The 23,443-nt window shown below is 43.0% G+C and overlaps 1 protein-coding gene and 1 pseudogene across 1 annotated transcript; one reads left to right on the forward strand and one right to left on the reverse strand.

The window, feature by feature from the left end:
* Positions 1 to 278: 278 nt before the first annotated feature.
* Positions 279 to 11,822, reverse strand: LOC142440254 (mitogen-activated protein kinase kinase kinase 2-like; annotated as a pseudogene).
* A 6,226-nt stretch (positions 11,823 to 18,048) lies between these two features.
* On the forward strand, positions 18,049 to 18,999 carry LOC142441166 (olfactory receptor 2V1-like). The gene has a single exon (XM_075543229.1). The coding sequence runs from the start codon at positions 18,049 to 18,051 to the stop codon at positions 18,997 to 18,999; it is 951 nt and encodes a 316-aa protein (XP_075399344.1).
* The last annotated feature ends 4,444 nt before the right edge of the window (positions 19,000 to 23,443 follow it).

Here is a 23,443-nt window from a genome sequence, read left to right on the forward strand (position 1 = left end):
TCTGTCCCACAGTTCCATTGTTTCAGGTGAGATGAGAAGTTACCCCCTAGTCTCGTTACTGCTTCTCTGAGTAGCCATGCCAAAATCTCTGATGCATCTGGTTTCCGTGAGCTCCGCCACTTCAGAGAGAGCTCTGGAATGGGCTCTTCCAAGAGCCTGGGTTTTCTATCTTCTCTACTTCTTCAAAGATGACTCATCTTTGGTAACAAAAGTTGACCCCCTCGATTAGTGTTACACATGCTCTATTTGCATAGTCCCATCCAATCCTTTGGTGGGAGTTACAAATACTTCAGTAGAGGAGCCATATTAAGAAAGTTCACTCTACTACAGTTTGTGTGTGTGTGTGTGTGTGTGTGTGTGTACATGAGTCTCAAGAGTTCATCCGCTGAGGGTCTCAATTTGGCCTCCACAAACATTCATCTGAGGAAATAACAAACTCGAGGCATGGGGTGGCAGTTTTGTGTTTGTTGGCTGGGTAACAGCTTTAAAGATGAAAACTATTGCTTCCAATTCAACCCAAGGAAGCTTTTAAGTTAGCATTTCTGCCACAGCACAACCTACACTCTTCCTGATGTTAAATATAAATTTTCTTTGTCTTATGAGGAATATAAACATTGGAAATTCTTTGTCATAAAGTGTCAGATCCTTGCTTTCCTGCCACAACTTTCTCCACTAATTACTTCAGAACTCCTCCACTATGGTGTGCCTGTGACAAACTTCATTCCTGCCCGATAGACAGACTTTCTGAAGTCATTTGGCATTGTCTATGGAGTCTCACATAATATTTTCACCTCTGATATTTCCACGAACAATCATGATATTGGGAAAACGATGGACATTCTCTAAATTCCGGCAGGTGTATCTCTCAGTCACACTCTAAGTAAGAGCTATGTATGCTTTTAGTTGGTCCTTAGTTGACCCCCTGACACATTTTATAAATATGTAAAGATTTTTTTTTCTTGGAGACTCTCAAACAGCCATAATTCCGAACAATTTATTCATGCGGCAGGTTTTTCAACAATTGAATTTCACACTCAAGTACATTCACTTTTGTATTAGTTTCAGGGATATCTCAGTCCAGTTCAACTTGTGTAACAGACAACTCTCCCCCTGTGTCAACATCATAATAGAGTTCGACTTTGGCAAAGACTCCCTGGTTAAACAGTTTTCCCAGTCTCCACTTGGTTGGCACATGAGGTGAGCTGGTGAGTGGGGTGGTGCCTATCAAAGCCAAAGTAGGATTATCTATGTCACTTCATCTTCTTATTCAACTGTCATTATCCTCTGGAGTAAAAATACTGCTTCCACTACCAGTGCGTCAATAATTGTCATTAGAACTAAAAATCTGCTCTCCTGGGACTTTTTAGCTCTTGAAAAACTTTTACAACTATAATTATAGTCTTGATGGTGATATGACATATACCTTATCAGATATGTTCCTCTTTTTTCAGATTTATCAAATATAGGGTTGTCATAGTCTGACATTTTCTGGTGATTATCATGGTAGCTCTGTGTTCTAGGCAATTTTGACATTGGATAGATCTCTCCATGCAAAAGGCTATCAAATGATGGACAGCTTCCTGAGCCAGAATCTTCAGGGATATTAAAAAATGGATCTCTAGAATGAACTCTCCTTCACTGTTGAGACTAGTGAATGTTCTATTTTGTCTGTTGACTGACCTCACCACCCTGCTAGATACTGTTCAGGTACTTAGAGCGGATACAGAATGAGATTATAAAATAACTCAGAAAAGCATTACAAGATAAATCTGATAAAATAAATGAAATATTAGAAGACAAAATACTTCAAATAGAAGTCCAGAGGTTAATGCTAAGATAATAGAATTTCCATGATGCTCACATTCCCGACATGATCCCTGAAGACAAAGTGGGTGCATAAGCAAATGTGGTGAAGAAAGCTGATGGTGCCCGGCTATCCAAAGATATAACATCTTGGGTCTTAAAGGCTTAAGGATAAAACAAGTGGCCATCTAGCTGAGAAACAACAAAGCCCACATTGAAGAAGGGCACCAGCCTGTGTGATTATGAGGTGTCGATGGGATCAGGTATCAGACATCAAAGAACAAAAGAGTGATATCATTGTGAATGAAGGGGAGGGTGGAGTGGAAACCTAAAGCTCATCTGTAGGCAGCTGGACATCCCCTTACAGAAGGGTCTTGGGAAGGACACAAGCCAGCCAAGGTGTAGTGTCACAATGATGAAACATACAACTTTCCTCTAGTTCTTTAATGCTTCCTCCCTCCCACTATCATGATCCCAATTCTACCTTACAAATCTGGCTAGTCTAGAGGATATACATTGGTACAGATAAGAATTGGAAAAACAAGGTATCCAGGACAGATGAACCCCTCAGGACCAGTGGTGAGAGTGGCGATACTGGGAGGGTGGAGGGAAGGTGGGGTAGAAAGGGGAAACCTATTACAAGGATCTACATATAACCCCCTTCCTGTGGGTTAAAAAACAGAAAAGTGGGTGAAGGGAGACGTTGACAGTGTAAGACATGAAAAATAATAATAATTTATAAATTATCAAGGGTTCATGAGAGATGGGGGCCGAGAGGGAGGGGAACAATGAGGAGCTTTTAATAAGAGCTCAAGTAGAAAGGCAATGTTTTGAGAATGATGATGGCAACAAATATACAAATGCCCATAACAATATGGATGTATGTATGGATTGTGATAAGAGTTGTCCGAGCCCCCAATAAAATGATTTAAAAAAATAAGCTCGGATTTTTCAACACAAACTGTGTAGTCTAGAGGCAATGGAATGGCATATGTAAAACTCTGAAACAAAAAGAATGCCAATCGTGGAGTAGGGAACCAGTAGAGAGGTCTGAGGGGCCAGCCCCAATCCCAACTACTATGTGGACACCTGCCCCCCCACCCCAGAAGAATGTATTTCAAAGGATGGTATTGAATTTGCAGGTCCGGGAGAGGGACATATCTGATTGGAGCAGATGAAGGAGGAGGAGGAGAGAGTGGAGCACACCCTGGCCCACCAGGCCTTGAGGACAGTGTTCCCGATTAGACCAGCCAGTCCACAGAGAGGACCACATGGTCGACCCCACTATGGGACATGACGTCCTTCACTGACCCATGGCCCTACAGGGGACAACACCGGAGACAGAGTATGGGAATTGCGCCCATCTGATCCGGCCACACTGAGGCAAAACACTAAGGGGGTGCAACAGAACATCAAGGGAATAGAGCGACAAGGTCCCTAGGGAATCCTGAAGATGGACATTGGGGCCAGGGCGTGGTGCCCCAACAGACTGGACTGGAAAACACTCCTAAAGGCCAATAAACAGTCCTTGAACTAACTACAAGCTTTTCTTGTTGTGTTGTGTGTTTTTTGTCATTGTTTTGTTGTATATTCTAGTTTGGTTTTGCTCTGTCTTATTTTTGTGGATGTTATTATCTCTGCAGGTCTGTCTAAATAAGATAGGCTGGATGAAAAATCTGGAGGAGAAAACAACAGGACTGACAGTTCCAGGGGGACATGGGAGAGAGAGAGGTGGGGGGAAAGGTATTGGTGTTAATAAACCTAGGGACAAGGAAATAACAAGTGATCCAAATTGGTGGTGAGGAGGGTGTAAGAGGCCTGGTAGGGCGGAATCAAGGGTAATATAACCAAGAGGAATTACTGAAACCCAAATGAAGACTGAGCATGATAATGGGACAGAGGAAAGTCAAGGGAAGCAAAAGAAAGAGCTGGGAGGCAAAGGGCATTTATAGAGGTCTAAATAAAGGCATGTACATATGCAAAATATTTATATATGAGGATAGGGAAATAAATCTATGTGAATATATTTATAGCTTTAGTATTAAGGTAGCAGAAGGACATTGGGCCTCCACTCAAGTACTAAATTTTGCATTAAATTTTGCATTCTATGATGCTCACCTTCCCAACACAACCGCTGAAGACAAAGCGGGTGCATAAGCAAATGTGGTGAAGAAAGCTGATGGTGCCTGGCTATCAAAAGCTATAGCATCTGGCGTCTTAAAGGCTTGACGGTAAACAAGTGGCCATCTTGCTAAGAAGCAACAAAGCCCACATGGAAGAGGCACACCAGCCTGTGTGATCATGAGGTGCTGAAGGGATCAGTTATCAGGTATCAAAGAATAAAAATAATATCATTGCGTTTTCACCTGAAGACAAATGGGGTCATAAGCGAATGTGGTGAAGAAAGCTGATGGTGCTGGTTATCAAAAGATATAGCGTCTGGGGTCTTAAAGGCTTGAAGGTAAACAAATGGTCATCTAGCTCAGAAGCAACAAAGCCCACATGGAAGAAACACACCACCCTGTGTGATCACGAGGTGTCAAAGGGATCAGGTATCAGGCATCATCAGAATAAAAAAATCATATCATAGTGAATGAGGGGGGAGTGCAGAGTGGGGACCCAGAGCCCATTTGTAGGCCACTGGACATCCCCTTACATAAGGGTCTCGGGGAGGAGGAGAGCCAGTCAGGGTGTGATGTAGCAATGATGAAACATACAACTTTCCTCTACTTCCTAAATGCTTCCTCCTCCCCCACTATCATGATCCCAATTCTACTTTACAAATCTGGCTAGACCAGAGAATGTACACTAGTACAGATAGGAACTGGAAACACAGGGAATCCAAGGCAGATGATCCCTTCAGGACCAGTGGTATGAGTTGCGATACTGCGAGGGCAGAGGGAGGGTGGGTTGTAAAAGGGTAACTGATTACAAGGATCTACATGTGACTTCCTCCCTGGGGGATGGACAACAGAAAAGTGGGTGAAGAGAGACATCGGACAGGGCAAGATATCACAAAATAATAATTTATAAATTATCAAAGGTTTATTAGGGAGGGGTTAGTGGGGAGGGAGGGGAAAATGAGGAGCTGATGCCAGGGGCTTAGGTGGGAGAGGAAATGTTTTGAGAATGATGAGGGCAGTGAATGTACAAATGTCCTTTACACAATTGATGTATGTATGGATTGTGATAAGAGTTGTATGAGTCCCTAATAAAATGATTTTTTTAAAGTGCCAACCATGAATCTCATACACTGCAAAAGTATCCCTCAAACATGAGGAGGTTAGCAGGACATTTCCAGATAAGGAGAAATAAAAGAAGTTCATCAAATTTACAAAAATTACTAAGGGGATTTATCTGGACAGAGAATCAAAAACAGCAGCAATAATCAACCTGAGATTAATGTACAAGACACTACCATCTAGAAATCAATCCATTTAAAGGAGTACACAAAGTAAAACAGGGAGTCATAGATATTATTCCACATATAAGACAATTATAAAGTAATTGAGAGACTATAGTAGATACAAACCATTTTAATGGAGAGGAAGTCAAGTAGTTCACAAGACAGAATAGACGTCTTAAACTTGGGAAGAAAATACTAATTAACAAGGTAAACTAGAAAAAACAAACAAACACGGTGAACTAGAAAAAAAAGAGCGGAAAAGTTCATCAAAATGAAAGGGCACACAGACCTCTGACACAGTAAACTAGCATGTGGTAGTTACATAATCTCATGTCAACTTGAAGGTATAAGAGCAAAGGGGTGGTCTCTGATGGTTTTTTTGGGTCAACATGGCTCCCATAGGAACATTTGGGCCTAGGTTAACCTATCAATCAGGCTGCAACTTGATTGGACGGCAACCAAGATAAATGGACCTCTGAGGATGGCTTCTTCTTTTCACCCAGAGTTTACCTTCGAGGCAAGATGACAAGACTTTGTTTTACATACTATGACATTTTCTCAGGAGAGAGCAGTCCCTGGAGAAGGACATCATGTTTGGTAAGGTGAAAGGGCAGCGAGAAAGAGGAAGGCCCTTGACGGGATGAATGGACACAGTGGCTGCATGAGTGGGCTCGGTCATAGGAACAATGGTGAGGTTGGCACAGGACCGGGCAGTGCTTCATTCTGTAGTTCTAGGTTCCCTGTGGGTCAGAGCTGACTCAATGGTACCAAAGAAGAGCAACAACAATTTGCACAGACTCTTAAAGTGCTGTGGACTGCTGGAAGAGCAAACAAATCTATCTTGGAAGAAGTATCCCAGAATGTTTCATAGAAGCAGGGATGGTCAGACTTTGTCTCACGTATTTTGGGGCATGCTATCAGGAAAGACCAGTCTCTGGAAAAGGATATCATGCTTACTAAATTAGAGGGTCTGGGATAAACAGGGAGCTATCTGATGAGATAGACTGACCCAGTGGCTGTAACAATGAGTTAAATCGTAACAGTTGTGAGGGTGATGCATGACTAGGCATGTTTTGTTCTGTTGTACATAAGGTTGCTATGAGTAGGAACCTTAATAATAACTATAATTCTTAGAATTTACAGTGAGTAGATAATTGATTATAGGTCAAGAAACTGGGGCTCAAAGTTATAAAGTCCCTTGACTAAAGTGCAGCCTGGCTGAGATTCCCATACAGCCCTTTCTATATTGCTGTGTCTGTGCTATGCTACCTTCATTGTTTTGAAATTTCTTAAAGACCCATCTGAGTGGTAAATGACCGATCATAGACAGGATTTGGTTAGTGCCAGTTCCAGGGACATAATGACCTCTTGGTCATAGTAGACTGTGTTTAGGGGCTAAATTAGATTCCATTGCCATTAAACTCTCAGGTAGAAAAGGCCAAAATAAACTTATATTGGAGTCTCTTCATTCAGTCTTGGTAATAGGTAAGAGTGAAATCATGGTGAGGTATGAAGTCCTGGAAGATTCTGAAAGATGTCCTGTTAACTTATCTTCATAAATCAAAGAGTGGCTATTCCTAAGGTAGACACCACAGAACAAAAGCCAATGTTTTCCATTCTCTATTGTAATTAAGGAAGAGCCCATTCTTTTCAGATTGGCCCACAGAACCCCTCATTCCCCAGGTTCCCCCTCTTCCTTCCCAGAGGGAAGAATTTGTTTGTTAGCGCAACTGAGATGATCAGAGAACTTTGCATGAAGCTCCCTTCCCTCTGGAGGTTTAATTTCTAGAGACGAGGGACAGAGGTGTGGCAGAGGAGGGGGCCTCTGAGGATTTGTGAAAACGGAAGCAACTTTGCTTAGTCACAACAGCGGTGGGGGCCGAAAAGGGTGGGTGGAAGTGAGAGGTAGTTGAAAATAAAATCTCCCAGCAGTATCTGGTTCAGTGAGGGGCCTCTTGTACAGGTGAGAGGCTATGCTCTGGCTCCCTCTTTGTGCATCCTACACCCACCCTGCTTCCCTTTTGTATGAGAAGAGTATTTTCTCTCTTTGGTAGAATTATAGTTTCTGGAAGGCCTTCTCTTAACACTTACGGATTCTGCCACAAACTATTGGGAGATTTGATAACTTCTTTACGTTGTTAAATAATAAAGAAAAGATAATCTGAAATGTAAAAACCCATCTAATTCACAATAAAAAGATCCTGCCAAAATTTCAGGATGGGTTTCTCCCTTCTAGGTATTTTCTGTGTTCCATTTTTCAGAACCCTTTTCCTAACCCATTCCCATTAACTAACTTTAATGTATATCTGCAAAACCTTTCCACAGCTCTAGTGGAGGGCCCTGGGAATGGATTGCCTCTGGGTAGGCTGGGCTCAGAGCATGTCAATCAACTACTGTCTTCACAAGAAGAAAGGAAATTTTAGTATAATCCCAACAACAAATTTTCTCCTGAAAATTTCTGTTCTCTGATTTTCCCAATGTCCCTGTCCTAGAGGCCCATTTTCTTCAAGGAGATGGAGGCATGTCAGTTTCCCTGCACTGAGAAAGACCTTACTTGTTGATCAGAACATCTGCCCCTGAGCAATAGTGAAGTTTGTTCACAAGGACATAATTAGGATGCTGCCCTCCTGGTTCGCCATCCCTGTCTGGATTGCTCATGTAATTTAAGGTAAGTCTCTTCTTCTCCACAGCTTCTACCCCCCTCTTTGTTATAATAATGCTTACAAAGTTTTGTTCTTGATGCAACCCCACAATCATCTCTGCCCATTTCCTTGTATCTATGTCTCTTGAGGTAGAACACTCAGGGGTGGTTACACTTGGCTGCTAAAATATTGAGTTCTCACTCGTTTATTCTGTGGGTAGAAATAGAGAAGAGCTGAGGGGTTGTCTCATCCAATTCCTTCATTTTATAGTTGGGGAGATTAAGACCCAGATAGAGAAAGTGACCACTCAGAGGTGTTAGGAAAAAAATGGGCACTAGTCAGTTTTGTCCCAGTCTAGGGAGGATACAATGACTGGATCCCCTGAAGTTGCTATGTGGCATCCTCTTTGGGGTACTGGAAGGGCTATTTGTCCGTGGTGACCTTGGGTTGTTAGCTTTTGTCTGAAAGACAGTAGTAAAATCCACTTCTTCCCACCCCACATACACTTTAGATTTCTAAATCTTACAAGTTAGAAACATGCTAGAAATAGTAATAAACAAGAGTAAAAAGAAATCTCTGTCCCTAAGTGATTTTTCTCCAGTTTATATATGATCTCTTATACCCTTTCTTCTTTGAAAACCATGCTTCCATATCTCTGCTTCCTTATCAGCCAACCTGCAGTTTCCTTTCTGAGAGAAAGCTCTGTTTGGATCAGATTTCCTGTTGTTTCTGCTATAGGTTTCACCACCAACACGTCCATGTGTGACTCTGCAGAGCTCCTACGTGCAACCCAGGACCCCGACAGGGTCTGATTTGAGGGGTGCAGGCAGGCCTTCTGCCCTACTGCATCCAGATGGTACTGAAGGATATATTTGCATCTCAATGGATAGCAGGGGACTTCCATGGTCAGTTCTTCTGATTAATCCATTTAAAAAATATTTATTGAGAAACCAATTGCTACATCTGATACGAGAATAAACAGGACCTTAGTTTCCTTCCAGTTTGAAATTTTGATCTCCTTTGTGGTGTACCTTAAAAAAAATTTAAACAACTTTCCTACTTCAGATTTCTCCTGTCATCACCTTAATTCATATCGTAAGTGATGGAGGCTGTAGACATACTAACTGCCACCATTTACTTACTATGTGCTAGACACTATAATGGGGTTTCTTCATACATTATCCTATTTTATCCTCACAATATTTGAGGAAATATTTCTAATTTAGATATTATCTAAACTGCATAGATGACAAAACTGAAATTCTGAATGGTTAAGTAACCTACCCAAGGTCACACAGCTGGGGTGATGGCCAATCCTTCTTGGGCCACCACAGTTGCTTCCTAGCAGTTTCTCCTTCCACGGGTCTCCCACAGTCTCTGCTACTTAGTAAAAGGGTTTAAAACCACTCTTTTGCCCAACAGTCAACAACAGTGGCTGTTTGTGGAGTCTTTTCTGTGTGAACCGGACAAACGTCTTTGTGCTTTTGAATACAAAGCCAGTTAGCCACCCTAGGAGCTGATCATTCTTGTCCATGTTAAACAGATGAGATGAAAGTCTCTGGGGGGACTTGGCTAATAATCAGCCAAACCCTAGTTCTGAACAATCGCTATGTGGTCTTCAGGACTAGTCTCCCATCTCTGCTTCCTGTGTGGTCCTTCAGCTTGACTGTCTGGCCCAATTTGCCTCTGTTATCAATATTGTACCTTCTCTTGGAATTGGTCTCTGACTCTTCCTTCTGTCTGGAACATCTTATTGGTTTCAGTTCAGCCTTGGCAATTCTAATTATCCTTCAGGATTCAGCTTTACTTCCTGCTCTAATTCTCTCACAGTTCTTCCAAACAAATGAGAATTTTATCCCTGGCAGGGAGATTGCATCCAAGCACCCTTTGGGCTGCCAGCTCTACTGAGTGCTACATGTACCCAGCTGTGAAGTCATGATGTGTGGTGCACAGAGAGACATGCATTCCAGGTCCTTGTGCTCAGTAAACATGCCACACGGATGGGGAATTAAACACCTGTTTTTGAAAATTTTAAAATTATTCTACTAGATGAATAGCTTTAATTCAACAATGAAAGATACTTTGATTCTTACTTTTTAAAGAATTATAATAAAAATATACACTGTTTTCAAGAACTGTGCAAACAAATAAAATTTGGGTACAATTTTAGGGTTCATATACTTCTCTCATATTAAAAACCTTTGATATGATGTGTGTCAATGAGGCAATGCTTAATTAGTCCCCAACTTATTGACTCTAGACATTGGATACTATAAGAAAGAGGTCACCGAGGCTCTAGTGTGTCAGGAGAGCTTCCCAGAGGAGGAGCGACTTACTGAAGGCGTGGAGGACAGGAAGGTGTGTCACTGTGAAAAGTTCCCCAAATTGCTAGCTTCTGGGACAGAAGCAGTGTTTGACATTTTTGCTCTTTACCAGCACCCAGCACAGTGCCAAATGCATAGTAGGTCCTTGGTAAATATGTGCTCAATGAATGAAGGATAAAGAAAGATGTTCCAGGCAGAATCTGGACAGTACCCCGGTGGTCTCTGGCACAATAAAAACAAACAAATCCACAAACAGCTGCCATTGAGTTGCCTCATTCCTTGTCACCCTTATTTGTCAGAGCAGATATGTCCTCTGTAGGGTTTTCAATTTTTTCAAAGTAGATGCACAAACCTTTCTTCCAAGGTGCTTCTGCATGGATTTGAACCACTAACATTTCAGTTAGATGCTGAGTGCATTAACCACTTACACTACCAAAGAACTCTTCAGTTCAGTAAGATGGGGAGAAAGGCTGGGTTGGCTGGACAGGCACAGTAGGATCTGCTAACTTTGGCCTTGTGACCTGCATAAACCCCTGATCACCGGGAAGACAAGAGACTCTTTGAGCACAAGATATTTCCATGGTTGAGGAAGAAAGTGGGAAGGTCAGAGAATGACCTCTGCCTCAGTCTAGATTGGAAGCATCTGACTCTGGGGTCTGAGGCCCCGAGGACAGTTTTGAGAAAACCCTGAAGGGGTGAGGGCTGACTCAGAGAGGCCCAGGGAGGATGGAAGACAGTGCAGTCTGCTCCACAGCTCGGTCTCAGCAGTCACAGAGCTCGCTAAGGTGATGCCCCTCCCCATGTCACTCAGCCACCTTTTCTCTTTCTGTTCTTCTTTTATCCTGACCCTTGTCGCTTAACATCTGCCTTTCCTTTCTCAGATTGTCTACCTTCTCTGCTCTTTATTGCCTATGTCTCTTTTCTCATTGCCTTCTGAGGGAAAAGTTCTGATACTTTAATATTCTCTCTTTTTTCTCTTCGCATCCTCATTTCTATTTATCTTGTCTTTGTGTGTTGCTATTTCCCATTGTTCATTTTGTTTCTCCTATCCTCCTTTGGTCTTAATGTGTTTCCTCATTCCCTTCTTTTCTAATCCCTGCCCGCCGTCTCTTTTTCCTGAGTCTCACTTGCATTTTCCTGGGTCTGACTTGCATTTTCCTGAGTCTCACTTGCATTTACTGAGTCTCACTGGCATTTTCCTGAGTCTCACTGGCATTTTCCTGAGTCTCATTTGCATTCTGTCCTGTCTCTCTACGAGGGTAGTTGCCACCATTCCCTATGCGAGAATCTCAAGACGTCTGTGTATTTGCTCCCAGCTGCTATGACTGCTGTGTGTGTTCACGCGGCATTGGCAACAAAGGGATTCCGACCGCACCCCGGAGGTAACATTGAGCATACTATCCAATAGATATTAACTTTTTAATAAAAATATGGGTTTATTACTTTGATTTAAAATAAGTATAATAGTTACTTGTTTTATGTGTTTAAAATATTATGCTTCAAGGTAAGCTAAAGGAGAAAAGACTGCCCAGATACATCAGTTCCTTTCTCAGGACAATTTTCACCTAAATTCAAGATGCACATGTAGGCATTCTCATAAAATACCCAAACATTACAGGTCAAATAGAGTTCACATTTGATTATCATCTCCGATTCCACCTGCTTATCCAGAGTCAACTGCTGCTCTCATTAGCCTCCGTATCCTTTAGCAGTTTGAGATTTCGCATAGTCTTGCCCCCACGTGCTATTTCTGAAGTCTACTATTTATCTCAAGTTAATGGGCAAAATGTAGCCCTGGTGGCACAGTGGTTAAGCACTCAGCTGCCAACCAAAAGCTTGGTGGCTTTATCACTTCATAGGAAAAAAGATTTCCAGTCCTGGAAACCCTGTATGGCATTTTTACCCTGTTCTGTAGCATGCCTGGGAGTTGGGAGGGACTTTAATGGTGGTCAACAGTGGTGTGGTATCATCATTTTCAGTTGAATGCGTCCAGTTATTTTGTGAGGTAAGGCCATGGAAGTATTTTACTGGATTTTCTTTCTTTCTTTTTTTTATTTTTGAGAATTACTGCTCATTTTGTTTATCCTGTGTCATAATGAGTTGTGAGTATTCTTTATATACTTAAATATGAATTGGTTTTGTAGTCTTTAATAAGGTTATTTCTACTTTAAGATCACAAATACATTCTCCTGTATTTTCTTCTATGAATGGTGTGTAATTTGTTCAATGTAATGTTTTAATCTGCCAGGAATTTATTTTCATGTATGGTGTGAGGTCAGGGTCTAATTAAAAAAAATTCAAAACAGGTAGGCAATTATCCTCATTTATTGAATAGAATTTCTTTTTCTAAAAATAACAAAAGGACAAACAAACCAACACAAATCTATAGGGACCCTCTTTTTAAAAACACAAGCAGCAAACTCACTGTCGGCAAGTTTATTCCAGCGTATAACGATCCTATAGGCTAGAGTGGAACTGCCCTGGTGGGTTTCTGAAGCTTTGCATCTTTATGGGAGCAGAAACCTGCATCTTTTTCTCCTGAGAAGTGGTGGATGGGTTCAAACAGTTGCCTGGCATTTAGCAGCTGCGTTAGACAGGGTTCTCTAGAGAGACAAAACCAGATTGCTGATAATTTTATATATATCAAAGGAATAACCTACTTGCCATTGAAAATAGAACCACTCCATAGGCTTTCCAAGGCTGTCAATATGTATGGAAGCAGACTGCCACATCACACACTGCTGGTGGGTTTCAACCATTAACCTTATGCGTCAGCAGCTAAGCAGCTACCAATAGTGCTGCTTGAACAACTGTCCCACTGGGGATCCTTTTTCTTTCCCTCTCACTCATTGCCACTGGTCGATCGATTTATACTTATAGGGACACTGCAGAAAGATTAGGCTTTCTTGTTTCATACTGATTTATATTCTTAGAAACCCACTGGTGCAGTTTTACTCTGTCCTATAGGGTCACTATGCATCAGAATTGACTCAATGGCAGTGAGTTGTTTGATATACACAATTAAATATCTATATGTTCAGATGTCTATATATACTCTTCACCTTGCCTTTTTCACTGAATAATATAATTTGGAAAAGATTCTATATCAACACACAAAAAGCAAGAACTCATTCTTTCATATTTGCAAATAATTCCATTTTTATTTACCTTAATCCTGTTGATAGATCTTTAGATTGCTTGTCTTTTTTCTACAATATTGACATGTGAGAGCCTTGAACTCAATGGGACCACATTGTTTTTCTGAATCTCCCAACATTGGCGCCTTTGGCAGAATGGCGTTTTACCACTTTAATATCACTAGTTTCAGTGGAAAACATTGAGTTTTTCTTCTTTGGCAGATTTCCACTGTACACATACAACATTAGCAGATTTTATTGTATAAACAAATCAACACTAGACTGTATCTGTAAGATGATTTCTTTTTAAGTAGAATTTGCTTAGTCAAAGGTATTTTTATTTTTTAAAGAACTCTGCGCTGAATGTTTCTTTTTAATAGCATGTTAGGTTGGTTTTGTGTTCCCCTATCTAATTCCATGGTAATGTTAATAATTTTAAAAGTTTTTCCTGCCTAGTCTCTTTTTGAATCCATATTGCCATTTTTTTCCTTTCCTATGATGCAAATGTTTTTCAGATATCTGCTGAACTTTGGTTGTCAGCTCAAATTAAAGCCATTCACTGCCATTCAGTTGATTCCAACTCATAGGGGCCCAATATACGGTTTCTGAGATTGTACACAGAGCAGCTGGTGGGTTGGAACCACCGACCTTGCAGTTGGCAGACCCATGTCTACCCCACAGCACTACCAAGGTAATAACAATTGGGTGTCTGAGCAGGTGGGCGGGCATGTCAATAGAAGTTTCACTTTCAGTGATATGACTGTGTTGTGTTGTTTTAAGCTTCCAGTGTCAGTGTCATTAGACGTTTCATTCAGAGCTGGTCAGGTTTTCTGGAGAACGCGGGAGTAGTGTTATTTAGTTTCCTGCTTCAACAGAAGAAATTTGGGTCCTGGGGACTGTGTGAGGGCTCCCCTGTCCTCACACAATTCCTTTGTGTTCACAGCATCTCTACCTCAAATCAATCTGGTGACCCTGACCTTTAAACCCTTTGCCTTCTCCTCTCTGGAGAATTAGTCTCCTATTTCTTGTCAGAGTTCAGGAGAGGCAGAGTCCATGTGTGCAGAGTGGGGAGGGATCTGCACATCCACAAATTTCCTCAGGAGACTGTCAAGTCATCCTTGCTTTCCTGTTTTTTAAAATTCTTTTTATACGAAAAATTTTATTCTGAAAAGAAATCTTTTTACTATGAATTAAGTAGTTTATGAGCTCATCATGAGTTTTACATCCAATAAATCATACTCATTTGTTTTAACTCATTCATTGCAATCTTCTCAATGCACCATCGCTGACCCCACTTCCTCTCTGTGCATCCTGTTCCCATCTCTTCTTCTTTCCTAACCCTGTATGTTTTGCCCTTGGATAAATGCTGCCCTTGAGATCTTCAGTCCCAACCCTGAAGGGTAACTAACAGACATAGTCTTGGTCGTTCCATCAGTCTCTACACAACCAGCAAGCCTGGTCTCTTTTATATTTTTGAGTTTTGCTCCACACTTTTCTCCCACTTTATATAGGACCTTCCAATAGGATTCTTTTTGGAGCAGTTTGCAGTGATAGCCAGAAATCATCTAGTCCTTCTTGTCTCAGGTTTGCGGAGGCTGATGTTTGTATGGTCCAATACTTCATTGGACTAAAAGTTTTCATGTACCTTTTGATTGTGGAGCCCTGGTGGTTTAGTGGTTATGAGTTTGACTTCAATCCACAAGGGCAGCAATTTGAACCCACCAGCCATGACTCGGAAGAAAGATGGTACTTTCTACTCCATAATACTGGAAACTGGAAAGAAATGTGTTGAAACTGATGTCGCAGCGGTTGTACACCATAGCTTATATGATTGAACTATGGAGTGGTAGGATGCATGGATTAGCTCCTAATAAAACAGTTTGTTTTTTTAAAAGTTATCATCTTGGAAATTCACAGGGGCAGTCCTACCTCGTCCTACAGGGCATGAATTGGCACCGACTCAATGGCAAGGAATATTTTAGAGTTGGGTGCTTTGATTTCCATCATCCTTTCCTCTGTACGGACAGAGATCAACGGCTGAATCTCAGATGGCTGCTCGGGAGCCCTTTATGATCCCAGATGCTATTCACCAAATTAGAATGCAGAACGTTGTCATTGAGAACTTCGTTGGGCAATTGACTTTGGTGTCCCCTGAAACTATTGTTCTGATCTCCCAGGCCTAGTGATTCATTCCCTCAAGGTGTTTGGTTATGTCTGAGAAGTTTTCACAATTTTTTCTCCTGTATGTGGGCACATTCATTGATCTATTTTTAGCAACTACCCTCTGAATCTGCATCTTTTCTTGGGTACCTTCCCGCTCTCCCTCCCAAACCCGTTCACTGTGCTGTGGACCCCCCGCTCCAGAAATGAGTTTGCAACAGTCTTTGCCTCTGTGGCCTTTACAGCCTGCAAACCCCCCAACGTCTTAGCCCACTTCCATCGTTTCTTGCCCACTTCTCTTTCCCTTCACCCAAACAACATTTATCTCCCCGCTAGCCAGTGACTTTCCCTCCTCTTCCCTTCCCACTCTTCGTCAATATCAAATAATGTTTCTTGCCATGTAAATTTTTCCCCTCCAATTTCTATGCAATCCCTATTTTATCTCATTCTTATCTCTATTCACATTGGTGCCTGCTGCCATCAATTCCTGAGTCCTGGGCCACGCTTGTGGTGGACATCAGTCTATCTCTTTCCCCCCTAGCAGCATAGAACTCAGTCTTCATAGGTCTACAAGTTGGCTATGCTTTCAACTTCCAAACATAGCTTTGCTGTCTTTCCTCTTGTTCTCATTGTATTCGGGACATCATTTATTTAGTGGGAATCTTGAAGGGAATAGCGATACTTTGTCCATTTAACTCAGAAACAAAGTTCTTTACACATTACGGTTCTTAGAACCCTGGCAATTGAGGATAATCATTAGGTATCCTCAGCTTATTGAGATTGGAAAATAGAGGGCTCAAATGATCTCTTTATTCCCTATCACACAGATAGAATTATTTCTGCAAATAAGACTTGTCTATGTGACCCTTTATTAGATTTCATCTTCTTTGCTCCTTGGAATGACATTGGGTTCAATGAGCTCCTTGTACCAGTCTGGTCAACAGTTGTTACTGGTGCAAATGACAAGGTGGGCTTTGGCTTCCAGTGAGCGGCCTTCTTTGTGAGGGTGCTTTGGTGCTCTGTCCTTGCATGCGTCCTCTTTCCATCAGCCTCATCACTCTTGCTCTTTCTAAACAGCGTGTGGTGGACCCTCCATGTAAATTGTAATGTCGGCTTTCAACTTTTCCTAACTTTGTCAAGTATGGGCTTTGGGCTTCTATTTTCAATTTTCCTGGCTGCTTTTGCATGACTTCTGAGGGAATTATCACTATTTCCATTTTTAAGCTTGAAGTGTACTTTTGAAATTTTTAACTGGGGCCATAGGGATTTTATAGATTAATTTGGGGGAGAATCTGAATCCTTGCAGTTTTGAGTCTATCTCTCCAAGAATCTGCATATCTTTCCATTTCTTTAGACTTTCTTTTATGTCGTTCAGTAAAGTTTTTTTCCTCTGTGTATTTTTTTTGGAATGCTTAATAATTTGTTTTGCATTAGGATTCTCTCCTAGCGAATTTGTAGTTTTTGTTGCAGTTGTGAATGAGATAAATGTTTTTCTATATTTGTACTAATGAATTATTTGTATTATATGATGATTTTTGTTCTGATCCTGTATCTAATGTAAATGCATTAAAAATAAACTATATTTCCATGTTCCTTGTAGAAAATTTGTCAAGTTCAAAGAAATTGGGAGAAAAATAACCCTTATAACCACTACCTTGAAGGAACCAAATATCTTGGCATATTTCCTTCTAATCTGTAGAAACATTTAGGAATTCCCCCTCCTTACACACACACACACACACGCACACACACACACGCTGCTCAATACCTCAAAATGTGATAAATAGTCCATTGACTACACATCAGTTTATAATGTAATTGGATCTTCATTTACTTAGATATTCCATAATGTTGTCTCCAATTTTTCTTGTATGAAACCTCTAAGGAACTACTTTGAGTTTAAATAGCTGACAAAGAGAAATACAAACAAGCTTTCCCCCATCTTGGTTTCATCACTTGTGAAATGGGCATAATGATCATCCCTACATTTCAGGGTGGTTATAAGAATTAGGAGCAAGAATACAAGAAGGTGTTCATTGCAGTTCCTGGGGTGTGGGGAAAAATGCTAGCTAGCCTCATTTCTATACTATTAAGAATGGCTTAATTATCACCTTCAATGTTTACCATTACCCTATAAGTTACCATGGCTACTCCAATTTTTAAAAAAGGAAATAGGCATTTTAGAAGGTGTCCAGTTCACAGAATGGGTTTCATATTTTTTCCAGTAAAAGCAAATCCCAAAGTGAGACTGGCCTAGAACTGTGAGGCTACAGCCCAGATGCATATTTTTAGCACGAGCAAGAGCAGTTGCCCACTTTAGAAATGAAGAACAACATTCTCCTTTAAACTACGTCTAGAAAGTCTCTGAAATTGAAAGAGAACATGAGCTGCCTCGTTGGTAAGGGTCTTTTTTTTTTTAACTCGTAAAGAAGCCAAACCTTTTTATTCCAAGCAAGTAACACTTAATGAGCCAAAGGCATCAAGTTGAATGGTAATGTGCTGAACAGACAGTGCCCAACTTAGGCATTCTTCTCTCCAGATCTAAACCCTTCCTTTCGCATCTTTCTGCAGGGGCCATGGCCTGGACAGGGAACCAGACCCTCATCTCCCACTTCATCCTCCTGGGCCTCTTCACCCACTCCCCCCTGCACCTCTTCCTCTTCTCCATCATCATGGTCATGTTTCTGGTGGCCCTGTCTGGCAACGGGCTCATGATCCTCCTCATCAGCGCTGACCCTCGCCTGCACAGCCCCATGTACTTCTTCCTCAGCTGGCTGTCGCTCATGGATCTCATGCTCGCCTCCACCATAGTGCCTCGCATGGCTGCGGACTTCCTCCTGGGCGGCGGCTCCATTTCTTTCACAGCTTGTGGGTTCCAGATCCTCTTCTTCCTCACTCTCCTGGGAGATGAGTGCTTCCTGTTGGCCTTCATGGCCTACGACCGCTATGTGGCCATCAGCAACCCCCTGAGGTACTCGGTCGTTATGAGCCGCCGCGTCTGTTGGCTCATGGTCGCAGGATCCTGGCTCTTTGGGCTGCTGGATGGGCTGATCCAGGCTGTCTTCACCCTCCGCTTCCCTTACTGCGGCTCGCAGGAGATCGACCACTTCTTCTGCGAGGTTCCCGCTGTGCTTAAACTGGCTTGCGCTGACACCTCCCTTTATGAGACCATGATTTATGTCTGCTGCGTTCTCATGTTGCTCCTGCCCTTCTCCGTCATATCTGCCTCCTACTTGCGCATCCTGGTGGCGGTGCTCCGCATGCGCTCTGCAGAAGGCCGGCAGAAGGCCTTTGCGACCTGCTCCTCCCACATGGTGGTGGTTTCCCTCTTCTATGGGGCTGCCATGGTCACCTACATGCGGCCCCAGGCCTACCACTCCTCCAAGCAGGACAAGGTGGTCTCTGCCTTCTACACAATGATCACCCCCATGCTTAATCCTCTCATCTACAGCTTGAGGAACAAGGAAGTGATGGGGGCGTTGAAGAAACTCCTGGGAAGGTGTCCTTGTGGTGGGGGACAAGGCTAGGTTGGCACCCGTCTTTATGGGTCTCTCACTTGGGAATTTGTATTAGCCAATGGCATCATTTGACTGGAGGAGAAACCAATGTGTATCTTACAGAAAATAAAAGCAATTCTATGGGTGCAGTTAATCACATTAATACCTCGATTCAGGTAATCAGTGCATGCCAAGTGCTGGCAATGAGTAAGGCTAGGCTCTATGGACTCACACCAAGTAAAAAACATAGACATCTTTATCCCATAGCCACTGGGACACCTCTCAATTGCATGACTCTCCCGAAACTGAGCATGGCTAAAGAAAGCCACCCTGCCCGAGGTCATGCCCTCTCTGGGGGCTACTTGATTCACTTCTCTCAGTTTGGGACCCCACAGGATCATCTCAGCTCTGAGCTCTCCATAGGGTCACTGAGGTATTCCAAGAAACTTCTGTGTCCAAACAAAATCGGGTTTAGTCCAAAAAATACCCTCTTAACAAAACAAAACAACAACAAAAAACCTCAACTCTCTTACCCAACTCCTGTGTACACCTGCTTCCAGAAACTTGAACGGTGACACACAGACACTCAGGAGTGAAGGTAAGTTAGTGGTGTTTGTTATGAGCGGGTAGGTGCATGCACTCAGTGTATGAGACCCCCGTCACATTACTTATGATAGGAAGAGGCCAAAGAGGAGTCATGGAGACAACTAAGAAATGTTCCACGCAGAGGCTGCAAACTCAAATGTCCACAGGCACACGGCTGTGTTAATAAGGGAAAGCGTCTGGTGAAGGACAGGGATGAGCGGGACACTAATTCCTCAATAATGCATCTGGGCTGGTGTGCTCCATGCGTGAGAGGGGCGTGTTGCTGCTGGGAAGGAGATTAAGTTTGGAAGTACAGTAGGGCTACAGATAACCACCATGGGCAGGCCCCATAGTGGACTATGGTAACTCATGGTAACTAAGCAAACAGGACCAGCCAGGTGAAAGGAAAGGAAGGGAGGCGTGGGGAGCAGCCTGCTAGACAAGAGAGGGAGGGCTTTCCTTATGCGCCTCACTCTCCCACAATGCTCACAGAGATGGCGTCTCACCTCTCCACCTCCACTCTGACCCAGGGGACAGGCTGAGGAAAGCCTTTCCTTGGAATTCTGTGTCCTGAGAGGATCATGGTCTAAGAATGTTCTACTCCTATGCATAAGATTCTGCCCCATAGCTCAACTCTGCCCACATGTTGATAAATGTAGTCAGCTACGTAGAAGGGCGTTCCAGCAGTGGAAGGAGTGTCGCTTTTGAGGTCTCAAGCATCCTGACAGTCCTGTTGCTCAGCCGGGGCGTCGGGAAGAATTAGATGCAACCTACAAAAACGCACTCACTGCTCATGCCCTTTATTTCTCTCCTCAAGGAAGAAGATAAGTAAAATGACAAGAGAAGAGACACACAAAAAAACAAAACAAAACAAAAACATAGGCATGCATTCTTAGGACTTGATTTAAATCCCAAAATAAAAACTGAATGGTTTACATATGACATCTGTAAATTCTAGCCGAGCGAAGCTCATACCAAACGTATACCCATTATTTACATCTCCTCGTCTTCTTTTCGAGTACGTAGTTGTGGTTTTATGAGGCCAGGATTAGGAAGTACAGGCTGCCTGTGTTTGCATAGGTCATTCCCTTTACATTTAGCATGGCAGCCTCCCCGTAAATCAGAAAGTTGTGTTCCCTGTAAGCACATCGCTAATTAGTCAGACCCCAACCAGAGAGTCAGGAGGCACAAATGCAAAGCTGAATGATACCTTTGAAGGACCAGGACAACAAAGGTTAGTGTCCTTCTTGGGAAGTTGCATTTAATTATGAATTTTCTTCGTAACTCATCGATCTTTACATTTGAAATATTCCCTCCCATATATCTTCTGTGACATGGACTGAGACTTGGACAAAACCAAGTCGTTTTTTCTCACCATCCTGCATCTCCAGATCACCGCCAACCCCCGGGTCAGGGGCTGAGTGTTAGCAAAATGGCCCAGGCAACAGGGAATCAGAAAGGATACCCAGAAAATAGAGGCAGCTCACCTTAACCCTTCCTTGACTGCAGAGGAAAGGGAAGAGGAGAGATACCTGGGTAGGGACTGGGTGTAGATTAGACTGAGTTTTCAGTTTTTCTTTTAAGATGAGGACACCAGAGTTGTAGATCAGTGTTGCGGTGCACACATGAATGATAAACATCTGTCCTCATAAACATAGTGATAATTGATGACATGTAAAAAGAGGCAACCAAGAAGACACTGCTGCTTCCAAATACAAGATCAGAACATTTGTGGGCACAGCAAAGAGAGAAGTGCTCAAATGTCAGCAGACTGAACCTAAGCGCTTGCTGAGGTCTGGGCCTGGCCATCTAAGGTGAAGAAAAGTTCAGGGCCTGCAGGGTAAAGGACAAGAGCCAGGTTTACAAGCTGCAGCACTCCAGTAGCTGGGCTGCAAACCCTCTCTCCAAATAAATGGAAAAACCTGCTGCCAAGTACCTCCTGGGATCCAGTGTCCAGTGAGTGGCAGGCCAGAGGAGGCACAGAGGGAACCTGGTGGTGAACCAGAGCCCTGCTGCAATGTCAGCATCGGAGGGCAGCAAGTCCACATTCCCACTCCAAGACTTGCTTCTGGATATGGTCCCCAGCAGCCTGGAAGGAAGCAAACACAAACTTCTTAGCAAAGCCGGGTGCAGGGATAAGTTTGGGGGGGCAGATTATGCATGTGAGATATGCATATAAAATATGAACAATGAATAAGGAGTACCAAAGAAGAACTGATGCACTTGAATTACCTTGTTGGAGGAGAATGTTGAATAGAGCATGCTCGGGAGCCCTGGGGGTTTAGGAGTTGCAGGTTGACCTGCTAACTGCAAGGTCAGTACTTTGAACCCAAAAGATGCTCTACAGGAGGAAGAGGAGGCTTTCTGTTGCTGAAAATCTTCAGAATCCCAAAGAGGCCGCTCTACTCTGCTCTCTCATGTAGCTAGCAGTCGGAACTGACTTGATGGCAGAGGGGTTTGACCAGAAGGATGAACAAATTTGTCTTGGAAGATGGAGCCAGAATGCTCCCTAGAAGTGAGGATGGCAAGACTTCTTTCTCTCTCTCTCCCCGCTTCCCTCCCTCTCTCTTTGGAGGACCAGTTTATTAAATGCAGTACCTTGTACCTTATTCTGTGGATGTTAAAATCTTTCACACACGGGCCAAGTAAAAACCCATCTTACACAAAACCATCTGCAAAGCTGAGAGTAAGACAGCATGTGCTGCACATAGCAGACAAATTGCTGAGCTGTTGTGATCACTTCCATTTCCTCTGTGCAGTTGCAGAATGATGTCCAGGAGGCGTTAGTTGACTTGGTTTTCTTCCACCAGGCACCAGACCGGGGCTGCAGATGCGTTCGGGCTGGACTGGGCATACAGTCACGGCACATAGGTTTAATAGGTTAGTACAAATAGGTTTAATCAAGCACTGTCTGAGAATAAAGGACAAAGGAAAAGAGCAGTTATTTTTCGGATCCTCTTTTTCATCCTTCCTCTGTGCACCTTCTCGCCCATTTTAAGAATCCATCGCACGGGCTCAGGCTGCAATGTATCTTAGCCCTCTGGTGCTCACACTGGCACCTGTGGTGGGCTGGTGGGGGCGGGGGTATCACACAGGTGTTCCTGCACGGTCAGCTCCAAGGAGCCCACATCAGGGGGACACAGTCTTCCTTACTGCTGCAAATGGAGACCCCCCCCCCCACGCGCCTCTGGGATAAAAACATTTTCAGGGCATGGACTATAAAAAACGGCATGCAATACAGAGACAGAAACAAAGACGTTTGCAAACCCTTTCTATTTCCATCTGTCGAGCCAAATATCTTTTGAGAGCTAGGTCCCCTCTTGCGGCGAAACCAGAGGCAGCCATTGAGCAGCAAGAAGGCGACCATGATGGCACCCATGACCATCTCTCGCTCAGGCCGCTCCTTGCTCTCCTCTCCAGAAGCTGCGGACGTGGATCCGGCTTGCTCAAGGAAGCTGCATCTACAACAGTCATGTCGTCTGAAGTTCTTCGAAAGAGGGGTGTGTCCGTACTTGAAAGATCGTGCCTGACGTTGTCATGATGAGGATTAGAAGGGGAGGAATCGAGAACAAGACTTCTCATGTGCTTTGGATATGTTTTCAGGAGGTAAAGTCAGCAGAAACCAAGTAGCCCCTCAGCAAGAAGGACTGACACAGTCGTTGCAATATTGGGCTCAAACTCAGTAACAAATGTGAGAAAGCTGCAGGACCAGGCAGTGTTTTGTTCTGTCATACTAAGGGGTGCCACGAGTCAGAATGGACTCAACAGCATGTACTAACAACAGCAATAAGCAGGCAAGATACCCCCTAAAAGGCAAATACCATGTAAAGTTCCCCTTCATAGGGAGCCTGAAAACAAAGCAACACTTCTCCTCCCCAACAAAAAATCT

This window comes from Tenrec ecaudatus, chromosome 2 (genome assembly GCF_050624435.1).
Source record: "Tenrec ecaudatus isolate mTenEca1 chromosome 2, mTenEca1.hap1, whole genome shotgun sequence".
Taxonomy (NCBI): domain Eukaryota; kingdom Metazoa; phylum Chordata; class Mammalia; order Afrosoricida; family Tenrecidae; genus Tenrec; species Tenrec ecaudatus.